A 25226-nucleotide genomic window follows, 5' to 3' on the forward strand; every position below is an offset into this window, starting at 1 on the left:
CTGCCTACATTTCCTCCAGACTAGAAAGAGCTGCTAGCTTAGTGCAGTATAGAGCCGAAACTCGCGTGGTTGTTCAGTGGTTAAAGCAACTCCCTCCCATTTCTCCACTTTGGAGATTCAGCAAAGTAAATATCACCCGTGCCTGCAACCGGAGCTGCTGCTTACCAACAGGAAGAGGATTGATGATCATTTGTCTGAAAATTCACTCTGGGAAGTTACATTTGCTTTCCCTATTTAGGTCATACTTGTATGTGACAGTTCAGGGCCTGATTATTGCTATGGTTAATGGGAAAGATTGGGTAAAAATGAAAAAATAATTGGGGAAGCAACTTCTTTAAAGCAAACAAGTCTGAGTTGCTTTTCTGCATCTGAGAGGAACAGAAAAGGAATAACATTTCTTGAGCTGCTTTTTTGCTTCACAATTCACCTTTAAAATATGAATGCTATGGATCAAGACAGACGAAGATAAAAGGCACGTCATGAAGAAATTGCCGTGGAATGAGAGTGCAGACTTCAAAACAATCTAGGTTTGTAGGTTTTACTTCAACAATACAGCAACAGGGCCATTGTTCAGGCTCCCAAGACATTATGCTTCATTTTCTGTGAAGGAGGTTGCTTATGATATGCATTTGCTTACTCTCGGTATTTTTCAAACTCAGGTGGTAAGAGAGATCCTTGAAGCATTTGAGCACATAATTGTAAAAATGATAACCTGAATAATACACAGCCTTAATGGGGCTCTTTGAATCAAATTTATAATCATTGCAATGCCATTAGGTGCTCAAGAAAAGAGAAGACCTCTTCAGCTCACCGTTTTTCTTCAATAATGCTCAGACGGAAGTACCAAAGAAACTGCTGTGTGGATTCAAATACAGGTGTGAAAAGGCTTCGGGAAGCTTTTTAGTTTTCAGGTAAGTTTTCATTCCCACTTAGCTTAGAATCCATTCAGTTCCAGTATGAAACTCAAGGCAGAGTGAAGTTTGAGGGCATGCTGCCATTTAAAACTATCGATACAATATAACTTAAAGCCCCAAATTCTATGCTACCAAATGGACAAGAGTTCCAATCACTAGTCATGCTTGTTACCAGCCGCAGATTTGCTGTCCACGCTTCAGCCACTCAAGGCATAAAAGTGTCTGAAGGAAGGATCAGCACCTTGCAATTCCTTGTGGCTGCTGAAAGAACAAGCTCAGTTGGCTCATCATCCTTTGTTATGCTTTTCCTGAGTCTCACTAAGTGCTATTTTACATAGTGAGAATTGATAGTTATTAAAAATCTTACAGTTTATTTTGGTACTTACACTATTATTTTGGCATCATTCCATTTATTATTATTCCTTCTTTCCCAAGTCAGCCAAACTCTGAACATGTTTTTTCTCTCTTGGTTCTGTCGTCCAGCCTCAGCTGCCATGTTAGAATCACTTCAGAAAGATCACTTCAAATCCTCTGCTTCATGCAAGGCCAAGAGATCCATTGTGTTCATATCTTTGGTGCCTAGTTGTCACAGCCAGACAGGTAAGTTAGTAGAGCAGAAGCAGAACTTACAAATACTGTGATGGCTACTGTAACTTCCTAAGCTTAATTAGTAGAAGCTATCTAACCAACAATATTCTGTTTTAAGTATTGGGGCTGCCTGCCTAGATAGCTTTATCTTTTGCTAAAGCAGTTTCAAGATCCTTGGTTTATGACTAACCAAGTCAGGTACTTGCTGAAAATGAGATGTACTCATTTATGTGCTGAATATTACTTTAGCCCCAGTAAAACTGCGTCAAATCTCATAGTTGTGACTTTGTGTAAGAAAACGTGAAGGTCTTTGTTCAAAGGTGCTCTTCACTTAGAAAGCAGACTGAAAGTTCAGCATGTCAGCTTCTCAGCATCAACACTTTATTACTAGGAGGACAGAGAAGAGAAGATGCTATGCCGATCAGCTTTGTCATGAACCCACAGTATTTTGTGGATTCATTGAATATTGTGCATAGATGGCTTCATGAATCAGGTCTGCTGCTACAGTGGGTAGTCTGTTTATAGCTAATGATAAACTAGGTTTACATTTGCTATATGGTATATGGTCTCCATGGATAGCCAAAGATGGCTACGCTGCTGTATCTAGTTTTAGAATTTATATGCTTGTATGGAATGTGGTACTTGGTATTAATGTGTGTTTATATTTTTGCATAATATGATAATGAAGTTCAGATGTTCCTTTCAGAACTGTAAGGATCACACCTGGGAGAGGATCAAAGCCTAAATAGCTGAGAGAAGTAATCACTAAGAATTACTATTGGACATGGGTTTGTGCAGTGGCCAGACAAAAGAGTTTCTACTGAGCACAGGTCTATCCACAAACAGAGGATGATGGGGTTACATTCCAAAGGATTATGTAGCAAGGTTGGTGCCTGGAAAATAGGCTATTCAAAGAATGGTAGTTCTTACAGCTTGAGAAAATAAGTGAGACACCATAATTATCTCTGACAGAGGATTAGCGATCTTTGTCTGAAATCTTTGTCCTGATAAAGAATGCTTTGTGTACAGAAATTTGTCTAACTCCATACCAACTATATAGTTGGTCCAATAAAAGATATAACCCTAAGAAATCCTTGCCTATTGCATGAACAGATATAAATATTTTCGTACTTAAAACTGGATCAGGAAAAGCCCCTAACTTGTTAATGGGATGCATAACTGGGGGAAGAAGGGGCAGGAAGTTATGTGTCTATTTGTTCCCCAAGAATTCTACAGATGTGACCGGATAAGCACTGCGATAAGAGCAGTTTTTTCTCAAGATTCCCGGGTGCTAGGTACTTTAATCCCCAAGTGCCAAGGGCTGGGTAATGCAAGCTGACAGTCTGGCAGGCTTTATTAGAAATGGAAGCTACATTCTTAGGGCTAAGATGAAGGGATAAGACAAAACCATAGATCTTAGTTTTCTGTTTATTTCTTATCTCTGTCTGTATCTCAGCATGATTCTCATGACAGCTTTTTCTTTTTATAATAAACCTTTTGGTAATTCCTTCGTTCCTTTCTTACCATCAGTGGTAACTCTGATTTCAGAGCATTTGTCCATCAGCCAGGTCTCTCTCCAGAGGACAGGATTTTTAATTTCTGAGCACATGCCAGGCAATATACTATGCTTCTTTAAACCTCTTTCACTAAGAGCTGGCAGGACCTGGGTGAAACAAGTGAAGTTGAGGCCAGAGAGTTTACCAGCCCCTGGCATGTTTCATTCTGCTCTCAGTGGTCAAGCAGCAGACAGCAGAGGGGTGTACGGGGTTGAAGGACATCCCTAACGGTATAAGAACACCCCATGAAATGTGTCTGAAAGGCACGGCTGACAGGAGGATCCATGTCCATGTGTGTTACAGGCCCCAACAGCTCCCAAGTGATGTCCAGTAAAGTTGAAAAAGGAGGAGCAGAATTCTGTTGTCTACCAGCAACATTTTGCTGTTACAGGAAGTTAGTTTATGTGATGCTTCAGCATCTGTTGCCTTGGTGCTGAGAAGACTGAGGACCAAGATTTTGTAATATTGTCTCCAACTTGGACAGGATACCAGTTTCTTTGTGCTTGCATTGATAGCAGTAAGACTGGTTTTATTCTTTTCTCTTGACGAAGCAGTGTGGTTCCTTGGCTATTTTTCTACGAGCTTCAGCACTAAAACCATTCCTGTTAATGGTTAAGTCTCTTGTTCAGGCATCTTAGTTTTGGGGATGGAAGCACACGTTGGGATTCTACGTTCTCTAGGTCAAAGCACAGCTTATGATGGCAACTTTTTCAGGCTTTTCTATAGAAAAATATCATAATTATCCTTTAAATGCAATCAAAGGCCCACTCGTTGAAACTGTTTTGACACTGGAACTGAAATAGTATTTAAATTACGTTATTAAAAAAGAATAGTAGCAGAAGAACAACCTACAGGCACTGGGTGGGGGCAAGTGGTGGGGGGATAGGATCCAAAGAGTACAGGCACGGCAGGGAGGAACAGATAAAAGTGGGGGGGGACAGGCGGTGGAGAAGGCAAGTGTCAGGGAGCAAGGTGTGGAGGGGGGGCACAGGCAGCCTGGCAAAGCAGGTGGGGGGGCAAGTAGTGCTGGGGGACAAGTGCCAGGAGATACAGGCATTGCTGGGGGTGGGGGCAAGCACAGGGCATGCAAGCACTAGGTGGGGAGGCAGCAAGTGTGGGGCAAATGTCGGGGGAGAAGTGGCAAGGAGCAGGGTTCAGGCCACTTTACTCGTCCACCGCTCCTGGCTGCTGCTTCTGACACCTAAGCCTGTATTTAAGACTTTAAGACAACCCTACAAAATTAGATTTCTATATGTGGAAAATTATAAAAACATTTATAAACTTTCCATGTCTAGAATACGATTACTGGGGGGGTCATCTTAAATTCAAAGTCATCTTGGATTCAGGTTAAGGTAATTACCATATAGATGCATACCTAAAGTATACATTCAAAATTTTCTCCAGGTTGTCACATTTCCTGAAACCCTAAAATGAAATATTTCAAAGAAGAGTATCCTTAATCATCGACTTTACTTGCTTCAGTATGCACAATACACCTTTTAACTGTCACACTGATACCACTTATCTAGTGCCAAAGATGATCAGATGTATATTACTATCCCGTCTAGTAAGGAGAATCATGGAGACAATTCACTCTCCTTAAGTAAGCATGTAATTCTGAATATTTCCTTGGAATGACTAAACCAGTTCTGAGAAGTGTTGGTCTCTTGTTAGACTTGTATCCTTCCAGTCAGAAGGCAGCTCTTGAACAACAGGAGAGCAAGCAACTGTGTTGTTAATGTAATGACAACATCTATAGGTTAATCGTCCAACAGTGTACGAACCATTAAAGCAACGTAACACTGTGCTGTCTAAGGAACAAAAATACGTTTTGGGGCAAACTCAACTAAGAATTAATGTGATCTTTTGGAATTCTCTGATCCTCTCTTCTCACTTCATTGTAGTATAATAGTTTGTCAGCATGGTACAGTAATGTAACACTTAAATCATAGCTATTGCTCCAGAAACAATAATGTTATTTTCCTGATTTACCAGCTTAACTATTCACCAGTATCCTTCCATCTAGCATATACAATCTTTTTATATAAAAACCCTTTTAATCCCCCAATCCATTAGGAGTTTTTTGCAAGTCCTATTAAATGATTTTATGAACTATGAGGTAAAAAATCTCAAAACTATAACATTTTAAAATAACATCATCTTTAAATTGGAGCAGATTGAAACACCAGAGCAGCGTGGGTAATAAAGTAATTAATATAAAAACGTAACTGTAACTACCTTTTTAGCACAGTGCCTTGCATACTATGATGCAAATGAAGTCTTACACTGAAGCTTGAATTTTTCACATTAATTTGATTTCATTTTTGTTCCCAGACGAATAAAAATCTTCTATAAATGTTCATAGTGCTGCAGCAAGTTTCAGATGACCAAAATTGTAATGATAAGTTATAACTGCTGTTTCACACAGCCAAAACTAGAGACCAACTTTAGCGTTATACTTTTATTTCCTAAAATTAGGAGGTGCTTATTATGCTTAACTGTGAGTTTAGAACTAGATTACTCGTAGAAGGCCCTATCTCACAGACATTTTTACTGTTCTTATGTTTTACCTATTGCTCCTCCATTTGGTTCCATACCTTTTTCCTGGTTTTCCTTCTACTGATTCTTCTTTCTTGTAGTAGTTTTTTCTCCACTCAAGCTGCTTTGTTGCTGTTTTTTTCTCCATTCCTTCAATCTCAACCAGTGACAGGATGTAGTTGTCCTATGCTAAAAGTTATCATGACAGCTTTTACTTTTAAACTAATTTTCCTATTTTCTAGAAAATGTAAATGAAATGCTGCGGCAACCATCGGCAAAATGTTAAGAAACCCCAAGCACTTGTATTTGCTAAAAAGGCTTATTTTTATGCATCATGCTTACAGGTTGTTTTTATTTGTCATAGTTATCAAAGCCTGACCCTGGTACTAACCTGTGCAAAACTTACAGCTGACAAAATTCACAGCTAGATTAATCAGTATTGATCACAAAAATAAACTTTCTTGTTAGAAACTTGTCAATAATAGATTTTAAAATCCTCCCTGAAAGCGCTCCAAAATACTTAAAATCCCTAACTGTATTGCTTTTCTAGAATTTAAAACAAAATGAGCTCTATTACTAGATGTGCACATAAAGGCATAGTGGGATCTGATGTGCAATCCACACAATGATGCTTCCTGCCATGCCACATACGTGGCAAGAGGCATGATTGTGGGATTGAGCTTCAGACCCCATCATGCCTTATTGCCGGTGCACTGGCAAGTAGCAAGTTGGCCACACGTTCAATTAACGGCATGACAGGAACCAGCCACCAAGTTATTGGACATTTTTTGTGGTATAACTTTACAACTTATTCCTTGTTTTATGCCACCATTAAATGCTTTAGTGTGTGGCTGGGTTATTATGACTGAAGATGTGATTAACTGGTTAATCACGTCTTAAGTATACCTTATGGGAAGGGCCTCATTTTCATAATAAAAAACATCTCTTGTCAAATTTAAATATGGTCTCTTGTTCTGAGGGAGAAGGTGGTTTTGTTTTTAGTAGGTGATATTTTAGCAAGGTAGTGACCCTGGGATTATGACCTGTTCTGAAGATAAAGGAGTTCAGTCAATATTCTCTAATGTGGATGCTTAATAATAGAATTGTATCTTCAGTGTCAATAAATTAAGTCCTGAGGGATGCAGGTGTATAGCATCTCTGAAATTAAGGCCACTCAGTGTAGGTGTCAAAACTGAAAATTCTGATTAGATGATTTCTGGTTGGATCAGATATCTGTGCTAGTCCTTCTCATACCATCGTCCATATAGAGCAGCTGTCACTAAGCCAGAGGATAATCCATTTTTGTTCATGAAATAGTAGTTGTTTTTCCAACCCAAGTAATCAGGAAAGTCCAATGTAACATCAGATGTCAGCAGTAGAGGAAAGATATAGGAAGTACTGAAGTTTCCCCACAGCTGGAAATGTATCAGAGCAGTTGCATTTGTGACCTCCTGCCCACAGGTGCTATAGCTGAGGCCACCACACTTCACTAATGCACAGGCCTGAACATAGTATGTGCCATGCACTGTGTGAAGCCCATCAAAGACTCCCAGTGCATACACTTCATCAGATAAAACAGGCCTCTGGTAATGTGAGTAACAGCAGAGGGAGTTGGCACAAACCTGGACCTTCCCTTCTTGTCCCCTTACAGGAACAAAAGTGAAATTATCATACATCATCTCTGCATAAAATACTGGCAAGAGTTCTTCATTTGCTTTACCTGCTACCGTGCAATGAGCTTCTTGATCCGTTTTATGACAAACTTGATCATTTAGAGGGAGACTTGCAAAATTTTTGTTGGGTAGATCTGTGGTCTCCCCATGTTTTGTACTGCTCTCCCAATTGGCTTCACGATCAGGTGTAATCACAGGGATCTCTGCTACTATGAGCTTGCCATTGTGACTTCTTAGGTCATGATAAATGAAGGACTTTGACGGAGTGTATATGCCACTGCCTGTCATACCCAAAGTGGAGTGGTGGATATTAGCTGCCAAAATATTAATGCTGAAAGCAGTTGCAAAAGCTTGCTGAAATTCCACAGCAGACAAGAGCGGGAGCTGGTTCATCCATGCAGTTGGATACACAACCTGCTTCACATTGTACTGCTTGATAAGTCTCACTGCAGGCTCATAGAAGAGTATATCGAAACAAGTGAATATTCCAAACTTGCCAGCGAAAGGTGTATCAAAAATCGAATAATCAACTGTTGATGGGGTATCATAAGAATACTCAAAATACAGGTTTTGTTTGCGGTATCTAGCTACCAGCGTACCACTGTCATCGAACACAACATCTGTATTAAATTGGTATCTGCCATCAGGTGGGCAGCGTACATCACTGTGCTCACAGGGTTGCTTAGCTCCTATGTTTGCCACTAGGAATATTTTATTTCTCAATGCCATGCAGCTCAGTTGCTGAAGAACCTGGAGAAACAGGTTAGGAACATGTAAGCATTTTTTAACATGAAAGGACACTTACTTGAGCAGCTATGGTTCTATCTCTTGAAATGTTAACGTTTTCATAGTTGGAAAAAATGAACAATTTCAGCGTAAACTTAGCAAGTGATTTTTGTAGTGAACTATCTTTGGGACAAGTGCTTCCTTATATAAAGATACGTTTGTGACCTGGACTTTCTATTTCCTGCAAAACACCTTAGAAAATTAATTTAGATTTTAGTCTCATTCTTTTCATTTATTGAAAAGAAAAAAAAACCTTCCCTTATATTTTTAGGGCTTGATTTTTCCCCCTTTAGAAATGGCCTCCATTGCAAATATGAGTGCAAATCTCTTCAGGTTAGATAAAAGCATTCATGCAGCAGTGTAAGTGCTCAAGGGGTACAATCTAGAGATAGGGATGTAGTAATGATAAGGACAAAATGGCTCCATAACTTCTCAATTATCTGAACTTGAGCTCAACATTATCTTAAAACACCAGTTTGTATTTAAGGATAAAAATCTTTATTTTCATAGTTTTATCTCAATGATTCCTATCAAGCTTGCCAATTCACTAACTGAAAAAGAAAGGGAGTGAAAGCAGTTAATTACCAGTACCTGGATTTCCTTGAGTTTAGGTGGGGGCGGGATGACACGGACACATTTGGTACAACCACTGCATTACTCTGTTAAAACCCTTCAGTAAACATAGATAAATTATGTGTCCAGTGAGGGACTGTTACTTCATTTATACATAACAAAAATATTTTAAAAAGAAAGTACCAATGAAAATGAACTGTTAATTAAATCACCAGATAGTAAAGCTTCAATCTGCTCTTCTCGAAACCTTGCCTCCTTTCAGAAATTCTCTACATGGCATCAATTCTGCTTATGTAGGGCTGCTACTGTTCTCAATAACACAAGTGCAAAAATGGTGTAATTCTGTTTATAGAACGACACCAGTATAAACTGAGAGTCACTGAGGAATCTGGTCCTTACAAACTATGGGGTTTTTATTGCTTATATCTTTACGTAAACTTGAGACAGTTAAATTTTTTAAGAACTTTGCTCCTGCTGTCTGTCTACCACCTGGAGTATAAGTCCTCTGTTTTTCCACCACACCTCTTAGTACATTACTCTAAAACATACCTGTGTGTCGTTGAACAGATGTGGCTGTCTGCATGGATTCCATGTCATGGAGTGGGGATGTGGAACAAATTCTAAGTAAGGGAAAATTGACTTTCTGGTGAAGTTGAAGCCATGGATTCCATCTTCAGGAAAGACGATAATCTGCGCCCCCTGTAAGCAAAACAAACACAGCTGGCAGCGAGGGATCTCTGTGCTCCTTGAACTTTCCCCCTCTCCTTCATAAGGGCAGAATAGGTTCATGGGCTCTGGTGGCCATCCCACCATGCGAGAGGGATGGCCTCTCTACAGTGCAGCTCAGATGACCTGCTGGATTCTTCTAGGCTCTTTGTGTTTGTACCCTGCATGACTTGGGAAGGAAACGGCAGAAAATACCTTTTACTTCTAGTGTCAGTCTGTAACTCACGGTGACTCCCCCACCTCTTCCCTTCTTATGTGCTTTCATAAGCAATGATACAGTTCTGGGTGACTTTTTAAATCTTCACAAATAACTATGATTGTTCCGTGCTCAGGAAAATAGGAATTGGATATTTTCTTTGCAAAATCAAATAACAGCAGCTAGAGATCGTTTGGTTTGGTTTGGTTTGGTTTTCTTGTATGTTTTCTAATAAAAGCTGAAATCCTTTATTATAGCACTGCCACTATACCGTGCAACTTTGGTGCTAGCTCATTCTAAGGTCTGTGTTAGCGCCCTCCCGTAGTTGGTACAGCTAACAGGAAGCTGCTGGGAATTTCTAGTCTAGGATCAAGGCTTTTTCTCCTTTCTTGTACTCTCCCTTAAGAAGGATCATTTACACCTATCCTGGATGCTATATTAACACTGCTTCATAGATCATGCAAAAGATTAAGTAGTGATATATAATATGGGTGCAAGGTCACAATGTACCTACCCTTAGAGTTTCACATTGTTCCTACCAAGTACTCTGTTTCTATCGGTCACACCTACCCTGGAGGAGCATAAACTCCTTCCATAGCAACCCATGCTGCTATTCACTAAGCCAGTTCCTATTTTCTTACAGAGTTGTTGGATTTTTAGGTAAGTAAACAATCCATGTGCCCAACCCTGCAAGTAGAGGATGCAACTCACAGAGACATGAAGGTGACAGATATTGCTCTACTGGCAAGTGTATAATGAAGAGCAGAAAAGAGGAGAGGAGCTGAAGAGGTCTGCAGTATTTTACATTGGATTTTCGATAAAAACTGAAAGAGTTGTTCACCAACTAATAGGCCTGTTCTTCATAACTGAGTACCTGAAATAAAGGAACTTATTAACTGATCTGAATTCAAGAGGTGCTGACCTGAGTGGGAGTTGCTGGCTGTTCAGATTCTCTGAATACCAGGCATCCCAGCATGCTTTCTAGTCCTGGTCTGCCTCCTCCCCCCTCCCCTTCACTCCCCCCCAGGGAAACCCTAGCTGGGAGTTAAACCCCCCTTCCCCTGAGTACAGAGCTGCCCTGCTAAACTTACTGAAAGTTACTGCTGGCTGCATCTGTGGACTACAAATCCCACAGGCATCTGGAAGCAGAAGAGATGCGCAACCCTGTAAAATCCTGCTTCTGATTCTGGAATGCAAATCCCAGAGACCTTGGGAGCAACAGGAAGAGGAAGTGAACACACAGCCCATGCTGGCTATGTGCCAGAGAGCCATGCTCTAGCGCCTCCCTGCTTCTGGCCTGAGCCACTACAGGCATTTGGCTGCATTTCCTGAATCAAAAGTAAATGTGTCCAGTTGTTTCTCAGTTTAATCTCTGCAGTATAGACTAACGTGCAAAGACTGAATTGATTCAGCCTTGGACTTTTTGACTGTCTGTACTTAGCCCAGGTGTGAAACTTTAGGTAACCAAGTTTGAAAAGATTGTCTTCAATAATAAAAACATATTTTACAGAAGTTAAGACGGCCAAAAAAATTCTCATCCTATCATATCTTACTTGTTTGGCTGCAGCTATTACTTGTTCTTCATAGATGTCTAGATTTCTTCTCATTAGTTCTAATGCAGACTGTCGATCAGTGAGGGCTGTTGGATTAGGACTCAGTATGGATTCATGTTCATACACAGCAGCAATATAATGTCCCTCTCTTTGAAGTTCTACTGAATCAACTTGATAGCAGAAAAAAACCAAAATTAATTCACAAAGGGCTTCCAACATGTCTGCAGTGGATCTAAAGTGAAACAGAGAAAAGCAAAACATCTGAACAAAAAAAATGTCAGGAATTTAAGTTTGACTCTTAATAAATTAATACTGATGGTTTAACTCTGGGATTTGTAACAGAATTGGAATAGATATTTTTCATACCATTGCTGCTTCTAAAAATTATAGTAATCTGTTTGATCTGAAGCTTTAAGTAAAGATATCACTTTCAAAACTATTTCTACTACATACATGTCTGGGGGTGGAAAAAACGTCTTTGCTTAGTTTCCAACCCTTATCTTCTAGGACAACTATAAATTTCATTTATAGGATGCAGCTTAAACCCTAAGATCTGAGTAACGTCAGCTTTTGGCAAAGGTTAACAAATAGTCAAAACTCTCCAGTTTGGCCCCAGCTCTCTTTATAATATTCCCTAGACACAAGCTATTTGGAAATCAGACTCCAGCAATGTACCTTTTCCCTTCAAAGCTAAAACAGATCATTGCCAAAGGAATTAAGTTTATATGGTATTCTTGCAAGCATCTGCTTTTTTTTATCCTCAGAAGGACCTTCTCTTATGGTTTATGGAATCATCCTGCACCATTTTTAAAGAGTAATAAATATAAACTAAATCTCACTTTGTTCAATGAACTCATTCACAGACTGCAAAGAAAAATGCTGACTGCAGTGCAGGCTGATATTACTACTGGTTATTACAGACAGAAAAAAGAAATATGCTGCTCATAAAAATATTACATACATTTTTTATCTCTACTCTGGGGTTCTCAGATAAATTTCCTTTCCTCTGTTTCCCACTCTGGACAAAACAGTGTTGACAATCTAGCATGCAAGACATCTACCAGTAACAATTTAAAGCTGTTGCAGCAAAATAAGAAAAACCCAAACTAGTGACTTGTGACTATGTATCTTAGATGAATCACTGAGATCATCTGGTGATTTCTCTTCCTGTCAAACTCCTTCAACATGCTCTCAACAGCAGCAGAATAGAATACAAATATACATATTCTTAACTGTGAGAGAACTCAGAAGATGTCTTCCCACTCATCTTTCCCAAAGGCTGGAAGATACCAGTCTGGAAAAATACGTGCAAGGAGCTAGAAGTTGGGCAGGCCTGCATTCTGTCTTTGTCACTGACTTGGTATGATTTTGACCAAATCAGTTCCCATCAGCAAAGTAAGGAAAACACTAACCTATTCAGCATCTTCATTAGGATTCAGTAACTAGTATATTTCTCTGCAATTCTGTGAACATGTGAAGTGCTATATAAAAACCGCAGTTATTTTCCATAGGACAAACAATTTGATAAGCGTGCACCACAACAAGATGTCTGTCATCATGTTTCTGGCATCTTTGGTGAAATTTGGGATTTCATGAATTCTTTTTGAGCTTCAAGGAGATGCAGGAAGGTTGCACAGATCCGTCCATTCATGAGTGAAAATTTATTACCATGGTCTAAACACTGCTGTGCAGTTGTACCCTGCTGATTTTTAGCAGGTATGCAGCTGCTAGCTTAAATTAAAGCATCTTCATTTCAAAAGAAAATAGTTACAGCAAATTCTCTGGAAGATGCATCTCTCCCACCCCAGGAAGGGAGAGATCTGCTGACCCCAGTTTCCTTGGTGTGCCATAAAGGATATATTGGAAGCAATAACCGTTAGCCTTAAGCCATACTTATAGGTATGTTGGATCTCAGTTTGTTTCATTTATTTAAAAAAAAAGGTATTCTAAAATCCATGGAATATTTATATATCAGTAAGGTCTGACAGCAGCCCTTTATCAATACTCGCCAGTAGCAGGGCCACATACGCTTGCTAGGAACATGGCCAATATGGAACAATTCAAAGGATTTGGGACTGATCTGGCTAATCTGACCTGGAAATTTTTATTTATTTATATATCTATGAGCAAATAATAGCTTGAGATGGTTTGGTTTGGTTTTCTTGTATGTTTTCTAATAAAAGCTGAAATTATTTATTATAGCACAGCCTCTATACTGTGCAACTTATATAAATAAAATAAAAAGCAGGGAGACAGGCAGTCTGAGTCAACCAGTCGGGGTACCCCCTATGCGCTTCTGGACAGACTGGAGGAGCCTGCAGAGTATCCTGAGAATTTTACACAGGGGCCCCTTGGCTGTTCAGCATCAGCCATCAGCACTGCAAGCTCTCTGCTCTTCAAAGGCTCAGCATCCAAATATCTGTTCATGCGTCTCTGGGTAGGTTTTCTTACCAGGAGAACAAACCTGGGAGAATTCCCAAAATTTAAATGTGTATGGAGGCACAGTCTCTGCTGAAACTGGCTCCATTTCCCTTGACTTAAAAGGGTTTTGGCCTGGATCCTTAACTTATCCCAACCAAATTCTAAAATCAGTTACTAGTGTATATAAAAAAAACGCTCCATTTCACCTTCTCTGTTCACTTTCTGTAACATTTATTTATTCTAAAGGAGTATTGGAAAGCTATTTTAAGTAAGAGACCTGCTGACAGAATCCTGGAAAATGGAATAGCTGCTAAAATGATAAAGGGAATTTAATTCAACTGTATTTGTCGCCCTTTTGTGTTGTAAATAATTTCTATTAATGGAAAATGTGATGACTTCCCTGTTTGAGAAAAATTCAATGGGCATAATTTGGCACAAAAATTATGAGTTAATTAATTGAGATCAGCAAGTGTATCTAGGGTTTAGACAGAAAGCCCTATTGAAGTAAACAATATTATTGTATAAAATGATATCTCCAAATGCTGTGTTAAGCATTTTTAGAGACTCATAATTTAATTAGATTATTTTTCTCAATGACACTTTCATTTTCTTTTAATGTGCTTTATATTTATTCTGTTCATTAAATCTCTCTCAGGAACTCTAATTGTCAATCCATTTCTGCATGAACAAAGCAGGTCAATTTCTACTGCTGCTCTATACACAAATTCAAAACCAGAAAAGTTATCATAATTGAGAGTCAGACTGTTCTTGCAAGCTAGTTTAAAAGTTATCCCTCAGGCATGCAGGCGTGAAATCAGGAAAGCCAAAGCACAACTAGAGTTGCAGCTAGCGATGGATGTGAAGGGTAGAAGGGTTTCTACAAGTATGTCAGCAACAAGAAAACGATCAGGGAAAGTGGGTCTCTTACAGAAATGAGGAGGCAACCTAGTGACAAGATGATGCAGAAAAGGTTCGAGTGCTCGATGCCTTTTTTTACCTCAGCCTTCACAGGCAAGGTCAGCTCCCACACTACTGCACCTGGCAGCACAGTTTGGGGAAGAGGTAAGCAGCCAACAGTAGTGAAAAAACAGGTTAGGGACTATTTAGAAAAACTGGATGTGTACAAATCCATGGGGCCAGACACGATGTACCCGAGGGTGCTGAAGGAGTTGGCTGATGTGATTGCTGACCCACTGGCTATTATCCTTGAAAACTCATGGTGATCGGGAGAGGTCCTGGACGAAAGGACAAGGGCAAATATAGTGTCCATCTTTAAGAAATGGAAGAAGGAGGATCTGAGGAACTACAGGCCAGTCGGCCTCACCTCAGTCCCTGGAAAAATCATGGAGCAGGTCCTCAAGAAATCCATTTCTAAGCACCTGGAGGAAAAGGTGATTAGGAACAGTCAGCATGGATTTGCCAAGGGTACATCATGCCTCACAACCTGATTGCCTTTTATGATGAGGTGACTGGCTCTGTGGATGGGGGAAAAGAAGTGGATGTGATATACCCTGACTTTAGCAAAGCCTTTGATACAGTCTTCCACTATGTTCTTGCAGGCAAGCTCAGAAGTACAGGCTGGCTGGATGAATGGACTGTAAGATGGCTAAAAAAAACAGACTGGATGGTCAGGCTCAAAGGGTAGTAATCAACAGCTTGATGTCTAATTGGCAGCCTGTATCAAGTGGAGTACCCCAGGGTTCAGTCCTGGAGCTGGTTTTGTCCAATGTCTTTATCAACAATCTGGACGATGAGATGGAGTACACCATCAGCAAGTTTGCTGATGACACCAGGCCAGGGGGAGTACTAGATATCCTGCAGGGGGTAGGGTTAGGATTCAGAGAGACCTAGACAAATTGGAGGATTGGATCAAATCTCATGAGGTTTAGTAAGGACAAATGCAAAGTCCTGTACTTGGGATGGAACAATGCCATGAACCAGTACAGACTGGGAACTGGCTGGCTAATCAGCAGCTCTACAGAAAAGGACCTGGGGGTTACAGTGGACAGTAAACTGAATATGAGCCAACAGTGTGTATTTGTTGTGAGGAAAACTAACAGCATACTGGGCTGAATTAATAAATGTTTCCAGCAGAACAAGGGAAGTGATTATTCCCCTCTGTTCTGGCCTCTGTACTGGTGAGGCCACATCTGGAGTGCTGTGTCTAGTTTTGGGAGCCCCACTACAGAAAGGATGGGGCCAAATTGGAAAGCATCCTACGGAGAGCAACAAAAATGGTTAGAGGGCTAGGTCACATGACTTCTGGGGGAACTGGGCTTATTTAGTCTGGAGAAGAGAAGACAGAGGATTTAATAGCAGCCTTCAAATACCCAAAGGGTGGTTTGAAAGAGGATGGACCTTGACTGTTGTCAGTGGCAGATAACAGAACAAAGAGCAATGCTTTCAAGTTGTAGCAAGGGAAGTTTAGGTTAGATATTAGGAAAAACTTCCTCACTAGGAGGGCAGTAAAGTACTGGAACAGGCTACCCAAGAGCTTGTGGAATCTCCCTCCTTGGAGGTTTTTAAGACCCAGCTAAACAAAGCCTTGGCTGGGATGATCTATTTGGGAATGGTCCTGCTTTGAGCAAGTGGTTGGACTACATGACCTCCTGAGGTCCCTTCCAACACTAATGCTCTATGATTCTATAATTGTAATGCATTGCTGTCCAACTGGCATTAGGCCTGCAGGCTGTTGCCCAGCCACTGCTCCCCACATTGCTCCCGCTGCTGGGGGAGGTGGGGTGTATGAGCTCCATAATTGTCAATCCATTTCTGCATGAACAAAGCAGGTCAATTTCTACTGCTGCTCTATACACAAATTCAAAACCAGAAAAGTTATCATAATTGAGAGTCAGACTGTTCTTGCAAGCTAGTTTAAAAGTTATCCCTCAGGCATGCAGGCGTGAAATCAGGAAAGCCAAAGCACAACTAGAGTTGCAGCTAGCGATGGATGTGAAGGGTAGAAGGGTTTCTACAAGTATGTCAGCAACAAGAAAACGATCAGGGAAAGTGGGTCTCTTACAGAAATGAGGAGGCAACCTAGTGACAAGATGATGCAGAAAAGGTTCGAGTGCTCGATGCCTTTTTTTACCTCAGCCTTCACAGGCAAGGTCAGCTCCCACACTACTGCACCTGGCAGCACAGTTTGGGGAAGAGGTAAGCAGCCAACAGTAGTGAAAAAACAGGTTAGGGACTATTTAGAAAAACTGGATGTGTACAAATCCATGGGGCCAGACACGATGTACCCGAGGGTGCTGAAGGAGTTGGCTGATGTGATTGCTGACCCACTGGCTATTATCCTTGAAAACTCATGGGGATCGGGAGAGGTCCTGGACGAAAGGACAAGGGCAAATATAGTGTCCATCTTTAAGAAATGGAAGAAGGAGGATCTGAGGAACTACAGGCCAGTCGGCCTCACCTCAGTCCCTGGAAAAATCATGGAGCAGGTCCTCAAGAAATCCATTTCTAAGCACCTGGAGGAAAAGGTGATTAGGAACAGTCAGCATGGATTTGCCAAGGGTACATCATGCCTCACAACCTGATTGCCTTTTATGATGAGGTGACTGGCTCTGTGGATGGGGGAAAAGAAGTGGATGTGATATACCCTGACTTTAGCAAAGCCTTTGATACAGTCTTCCACTATGTTCTTGCAGGCAAGCTCAGAAGTACAGGCTGGCTGGATGAATGGACTGTAAGATGGCTAAAAAAAACAGACTGGATGGTCAGGCTCAAAGGGTAGTAATCAACAGCTTGATGTCTAATTGGCAGCCTGTATCAAGTGGAGTACCCCAGGGTTCAGTCCTGGAGCTGGTTTTGTCCAATGTCTTTATCAACAATCTGGACGATGAGATGGAGTACACCATCAGCAAGTTTGCTGATGACACCAGGCCAGGGGGAGTACTAGATATCCTGCAGGGGGTAGGGTTAGGATTCAGAGAGACCTAGACAAATTGGAGGATTGGATCAAATCTCATGAGGTTTAGTAAGGACAAATGCAAAGTCCTGTACTTGGGATGGAACAATGCCATGAACCAGTACAGACTGGGAACTGGCTGGCTAATCAGCAGCTCTACAGAAAAGGACCTGGGGGTTACAGTGGACAGTAAACTGAATATGAGCCAACAGTGTGTATTTGTTGTGAGGAAAACTAACAGCATACTGGGCTGAATTAATAAATGTTTCCAGCAGAACAAGGGAAGTGATTATTCCCCTCTGTTCTGGCCTCTGTACTGGTGAGGCCACATCTGGAGTGCTGTGTCTAGTTTTGGGAGCCCCACTACAGAAAGGATGGGGCCAAATTGGAAAGCATCCTACGGAGAGCAACAAAAATGGTTAGAGGGCTAGGTCACATGACTTCTGGGGGAACTGGGCTTATTTAGTCTGGAGAAGAGAAGACAGAGGATTTAATAGCAGCCTTCAAATACCCAAAGGGTGGTTTGAAAGAGGATGGACCTTGACTGTTGTCAGTGGCAGATAACAGAACAAAGAGCAATGCTTTCAAGTTGTAGCAAGGGAAGTTTAGGTTAGATATTAGGAAAAACTTCCTCACTAGGAGGGCAGTAAAGTACTGGAACAGGCTACCCAAGAGCTTGTGGAATCTCCCTCCTTGGAGGTTTTTAAGACCCAGCTAAACAAAGCCTTGGCTGGGATGATCTATTTGGGAATGGTCCTGCTTTGAGCAAGTGGTTGGACTACATGACCTCCTGAGGTCCCTTCCAACACTAATGCTCTATGATTCTATAATTGTAATGCATTGCTGTCCAACTGGCATTAGGCCTGCAGGCTGTTGCCCAGCCACTGCTCCCCACATTGCTCCAGCTGCTGGAGCAGCTGGGGTTTCTGAGCTCCCCCTCCCTCCTCCAGTTTCTGCTTCCTGCCCAGCTCCTGCTGGGTGACGGAAGCACAGCAAGAGGGCTCCAGGCTGCCAGGAGTGGTGTGTGGCTGCGTATGTGGCATGGGGAGGGGAGGCTGGCTGTGTGGAGTACAGGAATGTCGGGTGGAGTGGGGAAATTCCTGCATGGCATGTGGCTCCTAGGTCTGTAACCTGTGTGCCATAAGGCCCCCAGCAGCCCAGAAATTGGATAGCCTTGAGTTAGTGTATAGAATTAAAAATACAAGCAAACCAAACACAGTTCTGGGTCTAATTATTCTTCTCTGTATGGCAAGCGAAAAATCAAAGTATATATAATCAGTATGCTAGAAGATAGAGATGATGCAGTAATTTCAAATTAACAGCATATGAGTTAGAAAATGTTAAGTGCAGTATTTCACTGAAATCACTGCATGTCCAAAACAGATCAATTTAAAATATCTGATTGTTTTATTTGGTGCAGTACAAGACAATGGAGTATGGAGGAGAAGGCCTTGTAGACCTTTACAAAAGACCTGACATCCTGAGCAAGGTAAGAGCATAGAGAATGAAATGGGAAAGACATATGAGAGCTGATGAGAGAAGGCATATGAGGCAAATTTTGGAAGCTGAGTTGGAGGGTACCAGACCTCAAGGTAGATCAAGGCAATGATGGGAAGATAACATAAAAACTGTTCTGGAAAGGACAGGTGAAGATGCAAAAAGGAATCTATGCAAGACAGGAGAAGATAGAAGGCTTTAGTTTAGGTGGTTATATGCCCTTGGGGCCTGACAGAGGGAGAGAGATTGTTTAAATTCCAAAATGAAGAGCAACAAGCATTCATCCTTGTGCCACTCTTGCTTTCTGTCCACGCAGCAGATGGATCCATTTCTGCTGACAAAAAAACAAAATGTCTAGGAAATCCATATAAACTTTATATTATAAGATATAAATAGGATTTATTACATAAAATTTATAAAGGAATATAGTAAGTGATACTTCCATTAAACCTGGAATGTTATATGCATAATTACATACAAAGGATTTTTACTATGGAAAATAAGTTTTCTGATTTATCAGACCAGTAAAGAGCACAGCTATTTTTCTTCAAATGCCCAATACAGTAGTGTTATCAAACTCGTGTTGCAGATACCATGGAAAAGAGAAAAAAATCAAACAAACACAAGGCTCAAATTATACTATTAAATATGGTTAAAATCTCTAACGTTGTAATAAATGCTTCCTGTTAGCTGCTTTTTTAACTAGTTTCAAGCTGCCAATTTGCCCACCTACAAATCTTTTATGAAATACCTTTGTTTTGACTCATTATTACCTAAAACATGATAAAAACACAAGCACCACTTTCACTTTTTGCCAGTGGATACTTTGGAGAGATTTGCTTTATAAAAATAATTTTTGAAGTGTGCCATGATAAAACTGGTCATAACATTCTGTATTTTGTGATTAAATATTTGTATCCCTATGAAAGAGGCTAATGCAGAATGCCTAAATAAAATGCACATTGAGGGAAATGACAAATAACAGAAATATTTGCCTTAACTCTAAAATTATGGAAGGATGGTATTCAAACAACAAGTCATAAAGAAAGTAATGGGTCTGATGCTCCTGTATACTGTGCAGCTAACTGCCTCTTTACAAAAGGGATATAAGATGCTGCCAAATCAGAATTTTTCCATGACTTAAACTGGTGTCAACAAAGGACTGGAAGGGGCTTCCTTGTACATCAAATCCAGTCCCTGTATTTTCAGGCAGGCATTTACCCAGGCATCCCCAAAATTGTCACTTCAAAGCCCCGTGCACAACTATGAGACATAATATCACAAATGCCAGTAGCACATTACAACATGCCATAGGTAAAAACAGGGAAGACAACAGTAATGGGAAATATTCTACCATCACATTTACAAAGTAATTGGTTAATCCCATATGTTCTCACATATAACCCACACCCTCTTCCCTACAACCATCTGGGGAAAATGGGGGACTGTACAATATGCAAAGAAAAGGGCTCTTGTGAGCCAGAAATCTGAGAGAGTAGGGGGGCAGCATTAACTGCCACAGCTCTGGGAGGCACGGCAGTTAACAATGCCATTCTCCACCCCACCCCCCACTCCAAATTTCTGGACCCATGGGTAACTCCTTTCCCCACTGTGAGTTGTGCTCCCCTGCATCCCCTAAGAAGCGAGTGGTATTTATAGGACAAAATTCCTTCCTAGTCCATACTGACAACCAGCAAAAGCCCAGAAGTATGGGATTACCAGACACCTACCACATTACAAGATAATTACTTCTACGTTCCAAAATGGATATTGCAAATGCATGATTCCACATCTCTTTCACCGATTGCTGGGCCAGAACTCTCTGTCCCATCATGCTATCCTTTCCATAAACTTAAACTAAATCATAAAGACAGGCAGTTAGCCCCCACTACTTCGCTTGGAAAACTATTCTAAAACTTCACTCCTCTTTGTTGGAAATCTTCTAATTTCCTATCTAAATTTATCTGCAGGCAGTTTGTAACTGTTCAGTCTTGGCTGGTTCTGTTTTTTCAGCCTAATATTTGACATCCCCTTTGGACAAGTATAAATGACTACAGAATATCTAAAGCATGGGGGAGAGGGAAATTGGACTTTTTTTATTGAAAGGCAAGTGGAGGCACTGAGTCATATTTCTTGACTGAAGTCCTGAAGAAAAACTAGCTTTTCTACTCATGTCATCCCTCTACAGCCAAAACCACACCTACTTAATAGGGTGATGGATTCTACTCTGAGTCATTCTTCAACAAAAATTGGCAAGCATAGTCTAATTAAAAATCTTTTGTTGCTGGTGAAGGAAAAATCTGAACTTGGATTTCTAGATGCTAGTTTGAATTTGCTGTAGGTTGAATAGGGAAAAAAACAGATAATCACCTTTCCTCTTGCAAACCAAACAGATTTGACACTCAATTAACTGAATGAGTAAATATAAAATCCTAGGATGTGAATTCATAGATGTGCTTTAGAGGATGTAAATTATATTTTCTTGGAGAATATTTACATTTTGTAACCAAGATTACTTTTTGTATCATGTGTTGCTTGTCAAAAAATGTTCTGCAAATTAACAGGGATTCTTTCCTAGTTCTGATCCACAAGAGCTGGAGCAGCTAGATGCCCCAAAAACTCTAGGTCTCAAACCATTTTTTAAAGTACTTTTCCTCTTTCCTTTATTGGAAAGCTAATATAACATGGAAATGATGTTAATGCCTTCTGCTCTGGAGGCAAAACAGTTTGCTTACTGAAAAGGAGAGAATTCCCACAGACTGAAATAGAAAAAAACTGTCCTGGTACAGATTTTGCGATGGTTAGTAACTGGTAATCATAACCAGCTGTGAGCTCATCTACTATCCGGGACTATCCAGACTTCTTATGGAAATTCTCAAGCTCCAGTTCTCAAACCCACTAAGTTTATGGTGAGGTGCCCACTCATTGATTCCATTTCAGACCAGCGTGTTTGGTTTAATCTGACTGGTCTAATTTAGGTCTGAATCACTATAAATGATCCTTATATTTTAAAGCTGACCTGTATTATTATTGTCATCTACCCGGATCTTAAAAAAGAAAACACCAGCACACACACTGTGTGACTATTCCTTTTATCTTCAAGATCTGCCCCTTCAGCTTTGTCCTCCCATTTCCCAGAATAGGTCAAGGGTTATCATTGGACATTTGTGATGCTTTGTTCTTATTTGCCTTATAACAATATTGCCTCTTATGATTAATTTATCCACAGACCAGAATTTCCCTGAATTTGCTTCCCTTAATTTGTGTATGTTGCCAATTTTCCTTTTAGAAACAGAATTTATTTTTCCTAATGATGCAATAATGTCATAAACAAATAAAAATTTCCCTTTTCAACGTGTATGTTTGACAGATTTACCTATAAGGCATACGGCAATCTTATAAAAATGGGGCTGGAAAGGACCTCAAGGCGTTTAGTACAGTGATCCCTTGCTCCATGCAGGATCATCCTGATCTAAATTATTCCATCCAAGTGTTTGCTCATACAGACTTCCGCTAATTGAAACTCCACTATCTCTAATAACCCATTCTGGTGTTTGTATCTTCCTCACAAGTGGCTGTTTCCTCTTCTGGTTGGCTGCCACAAGAAAAGATTAAATTTCACTGTTTCTTTGTCTGTCTGATAGTCTCTACTAATCCTAATGTGCAAGTCTAAATCCAAGCGAATGTCTCTTAAATCAGTCCATTGCTAATTAATCCTGAAAGTCCTTGTTTTTATCCAGGTATGCCAGGATCCCAAGTCTCAGGCCCTTGGCCAGGCCAGGTAGTTTCTTCAAACCCTCTCCCCCTACCCTGGTTCTAACTCTTAGCTGTGTCTTGGTTAACCCAGACTAATGGCAGGCTTTTAGTATACTGGGGTTAGATAACTCACTTTTTGCTCAGTGGTATGTTCTGCTGTGCCACTCAAGTTGTTCCCCACTCTCCCCAACCACCATTGTAATCACTCATTTGGACACTCATATTTTACTAAATCAAACATCCACATTGGAGTTTCCCTTCCAAAGGTGGATTTATGCAGTATTCCAGTTAAAAGAATCCACCTCCTTCCCTGTATGTCTCAATGGGATATAAATAGGATGGAGAATTTTTGTAAATATTTGAGTACCCTCTGCTATTCAAGTCCTCTAACTGGACAAATCCTGAACTGAGGTTGCTGACTTCTGCTGTTGTCTGTGTCCCTTTTATCTTCCTAGAGCTAAATTTTTTTTATCCCAAGAGTTCTTGCTATAGCTCATGTCTGTCTGTTAGTTTTGAGTTGGCTAAAGTTTGCTTGGTCTCCCCTCTTTGAAAAAGGAACTTTCAGTCTAGATCAGTCAATGCGCTGCTCACCTAGCTGGTCTCTCACCAGTCTGGACTAGGAGTGTTACTACAAGGCTTCTCAATCTATTGAGATGTTTATTTCTCCATAAGAGATTTCACTTTTGTCTGCAAGCTCTTTCTCAGCCTTTCTTAGGGAACCTCCAGCTGTTGCTTTAAGCCAGTGTTACTCCTGTAGACCAAGTAACTTGCCAATATTTGGGGTTTTGTAGGTAGCTCCAGTTAGGGAAAAAAATGATGGAAAGAAATTATTTGAAGCAATTTTATTCATTTACAACAACTATACCACCTCCTGTTTTCCTGAAGCAGCACTGTAGTATTGTTGTAGCTATAATGTTCCAAAGATTTGTTTGGCGTACGTACCTTTTATAGGACCAACTCTACAGTTGGGAAGAGAGATTAAATGAACTTTTGAACAAAAAACCCTTGTTCAAGTCTGGGAAGGCACCAGATGCTACCAAAGCTAAATACCATTTACATTTATTTAACCCAGTGATGTAAACCATAAAATCATAGGGTTGCAAGGGACCCAAGAGTCATCTGGTCCAACCCCTTGCCTGAATGTAGGAACATTACTCCTCATCTATCTAATGCTTCTTCCCCAACATCATCTTTGGAGATTTTCAAGAAGACAATTCCACAGCTTCCCTGGAGCAGCATATTCTACTGTTTCACTAGTCTAACAGTAATGAAGTTCTTCCTGATACCTGATCTCAATCTACTGTGTTGCAATTTGAAGCCATTGCTTCTCATTCAGCTCTACACAGTGAGGGAAAACAGCTGCTCTCCCTCTTTATGGCAACCTCAAAGGTGATCCTTAAAAGGGAAGCGGGCAGCAGACTTGTGGAGCAAAGAGAATTTATCAGAAGTGGTTACAGACCTAGGAAGAACAGGGGAACTAGATGCACTTAATTATGTAAAAGAATAAGACCATGCACAGGAGAACTCGAACCACAAGACAAAGGTTCGTTCAATCAGCATCTTCTCCTGCCAAAACACTCACTCAAAGCTTGACCTCAGTTATACTCGTTTATCCAGGCTATACCAAAGCTTTCTTTTCTCCATTCCTTTCTTCATGTTTCTCATCTTTCACTTGCAAACTTTTCCTCTACCCAGGCAAGTTCAAAGTCTTGCCAATGATGCATTTACTTTTAAGTGATATATAAGCCTATGTTGTCTGAGAAATTATTTCAGTTACCTACTTCTCTGAGTTCAGTTGCTTACTCATATCCATCTTAAATGAAAGGCAATTGTTAGATTGGCACAATGCTACAAATGTACCCTTCACTGGTAATATGTATTTCCACTTTTTTATTAATATTTTGCATTTTTTGTTTTGCCTTTAGTCAAAGTCTCAAACATTAATTTAGCTTCACCTTTGAATTGAAGGTATCCCCGTTTTACACATAAATGAAACTGATAGTTACAGATGTTAAGTGACTTGCCTGTGATCAATCCTATACTTTCAGAACATGGCTCTCGGCTGCGGGGGCTGCCTGTCCCTTTTCCAGGCTCTGGGGCCTGGGAGCCTGATTCCCTCCCTTTGTGGGGTCTGCTCCCTTTTGGGGTCTCTGGCACGCCAGCTGGAGGAGCTCCAGGCCACAGTCCAGAGACTGCGTGCCATCAGGGACTGTGAGCAGGAGATAGACTCCTACTGCCAGGCCCTTCTTCCCCGGGAGGCGGAGGGTAGACCACAGTCTCCCTCCAGGCCAGAGGAGGACTCGGGGACCTCCCGCTCTGTCCAGCCAGGGGCATGGACCACAGTGGTCAAGGGCCCTAAGGCCCACCGGACCAAGGCCCCTGCCCCGCCGGAGCTGAGCAACAGGTATGCACCTCTTGCCACTCCAGCAGAGCCTGCTGAGTTGCCGGCTCCCACAGGCAACATGGGCCCAACTGCAGCTCCCGCCCCTGCTCTCTCCAAGACAAAACGTAAGGTGTTTGTTGTGGGAGACTCCCT

General features: G+C 40.9%; 2 protein-coding genes across 2 annotated transcripts; both read right to left on the minus strand.

The window, feature by feature from the left end:
* Positions 1–6834: 6834 nt before the first annotated feature.
* LOC112549578 (biotinidase-like) lies at positions 6835–7998 on the minus strand. The gene has a single exon (XM_025198972.1). The coding sequence runs from the start codon at positions 7996–7998 to the stop codon at positions 6835–6837; it is 1164 nt and encodes a 387-aa protein (XP_025054757.1).
* A 664-nt stretch (positions 7999–8662) lies between these two features.
* Positions 8663–20768, minus strand: LOC102370218 (biotinidase). The gene is made up of 5 exons (XM_025198973.1): positions 20684–20768; positions 19686–19707; positions 11104–11335; positions 9178–9327; positions 8663–8725 (listed from the first exon to the last, which is right to left on the minus strand). Exons 1-5 carry the CDS (start codon positions 20766–20768, stop codon positions 8663–8665), a joined length of 552 nt encoding a protein of 183 aa, XP_025054758.1.
* Between the last annotated feature and the right edge of the window lie 4458 nt (positions 20769–25226).

Source organism: Alligator sinensis, unplaced genomic scaffold (assembly GCF_000455745.1).
Source record: "Alligator sinensis unplaced genomic scaffold, ASM45574v1 scaffold29_1, whole genome shotgun sequence".
Lineage (NCBI taxonomy): Eukaryota > Metazoa > Chordata > Crocodylia > Alligatoridae > Alligator > Alligator sinensis.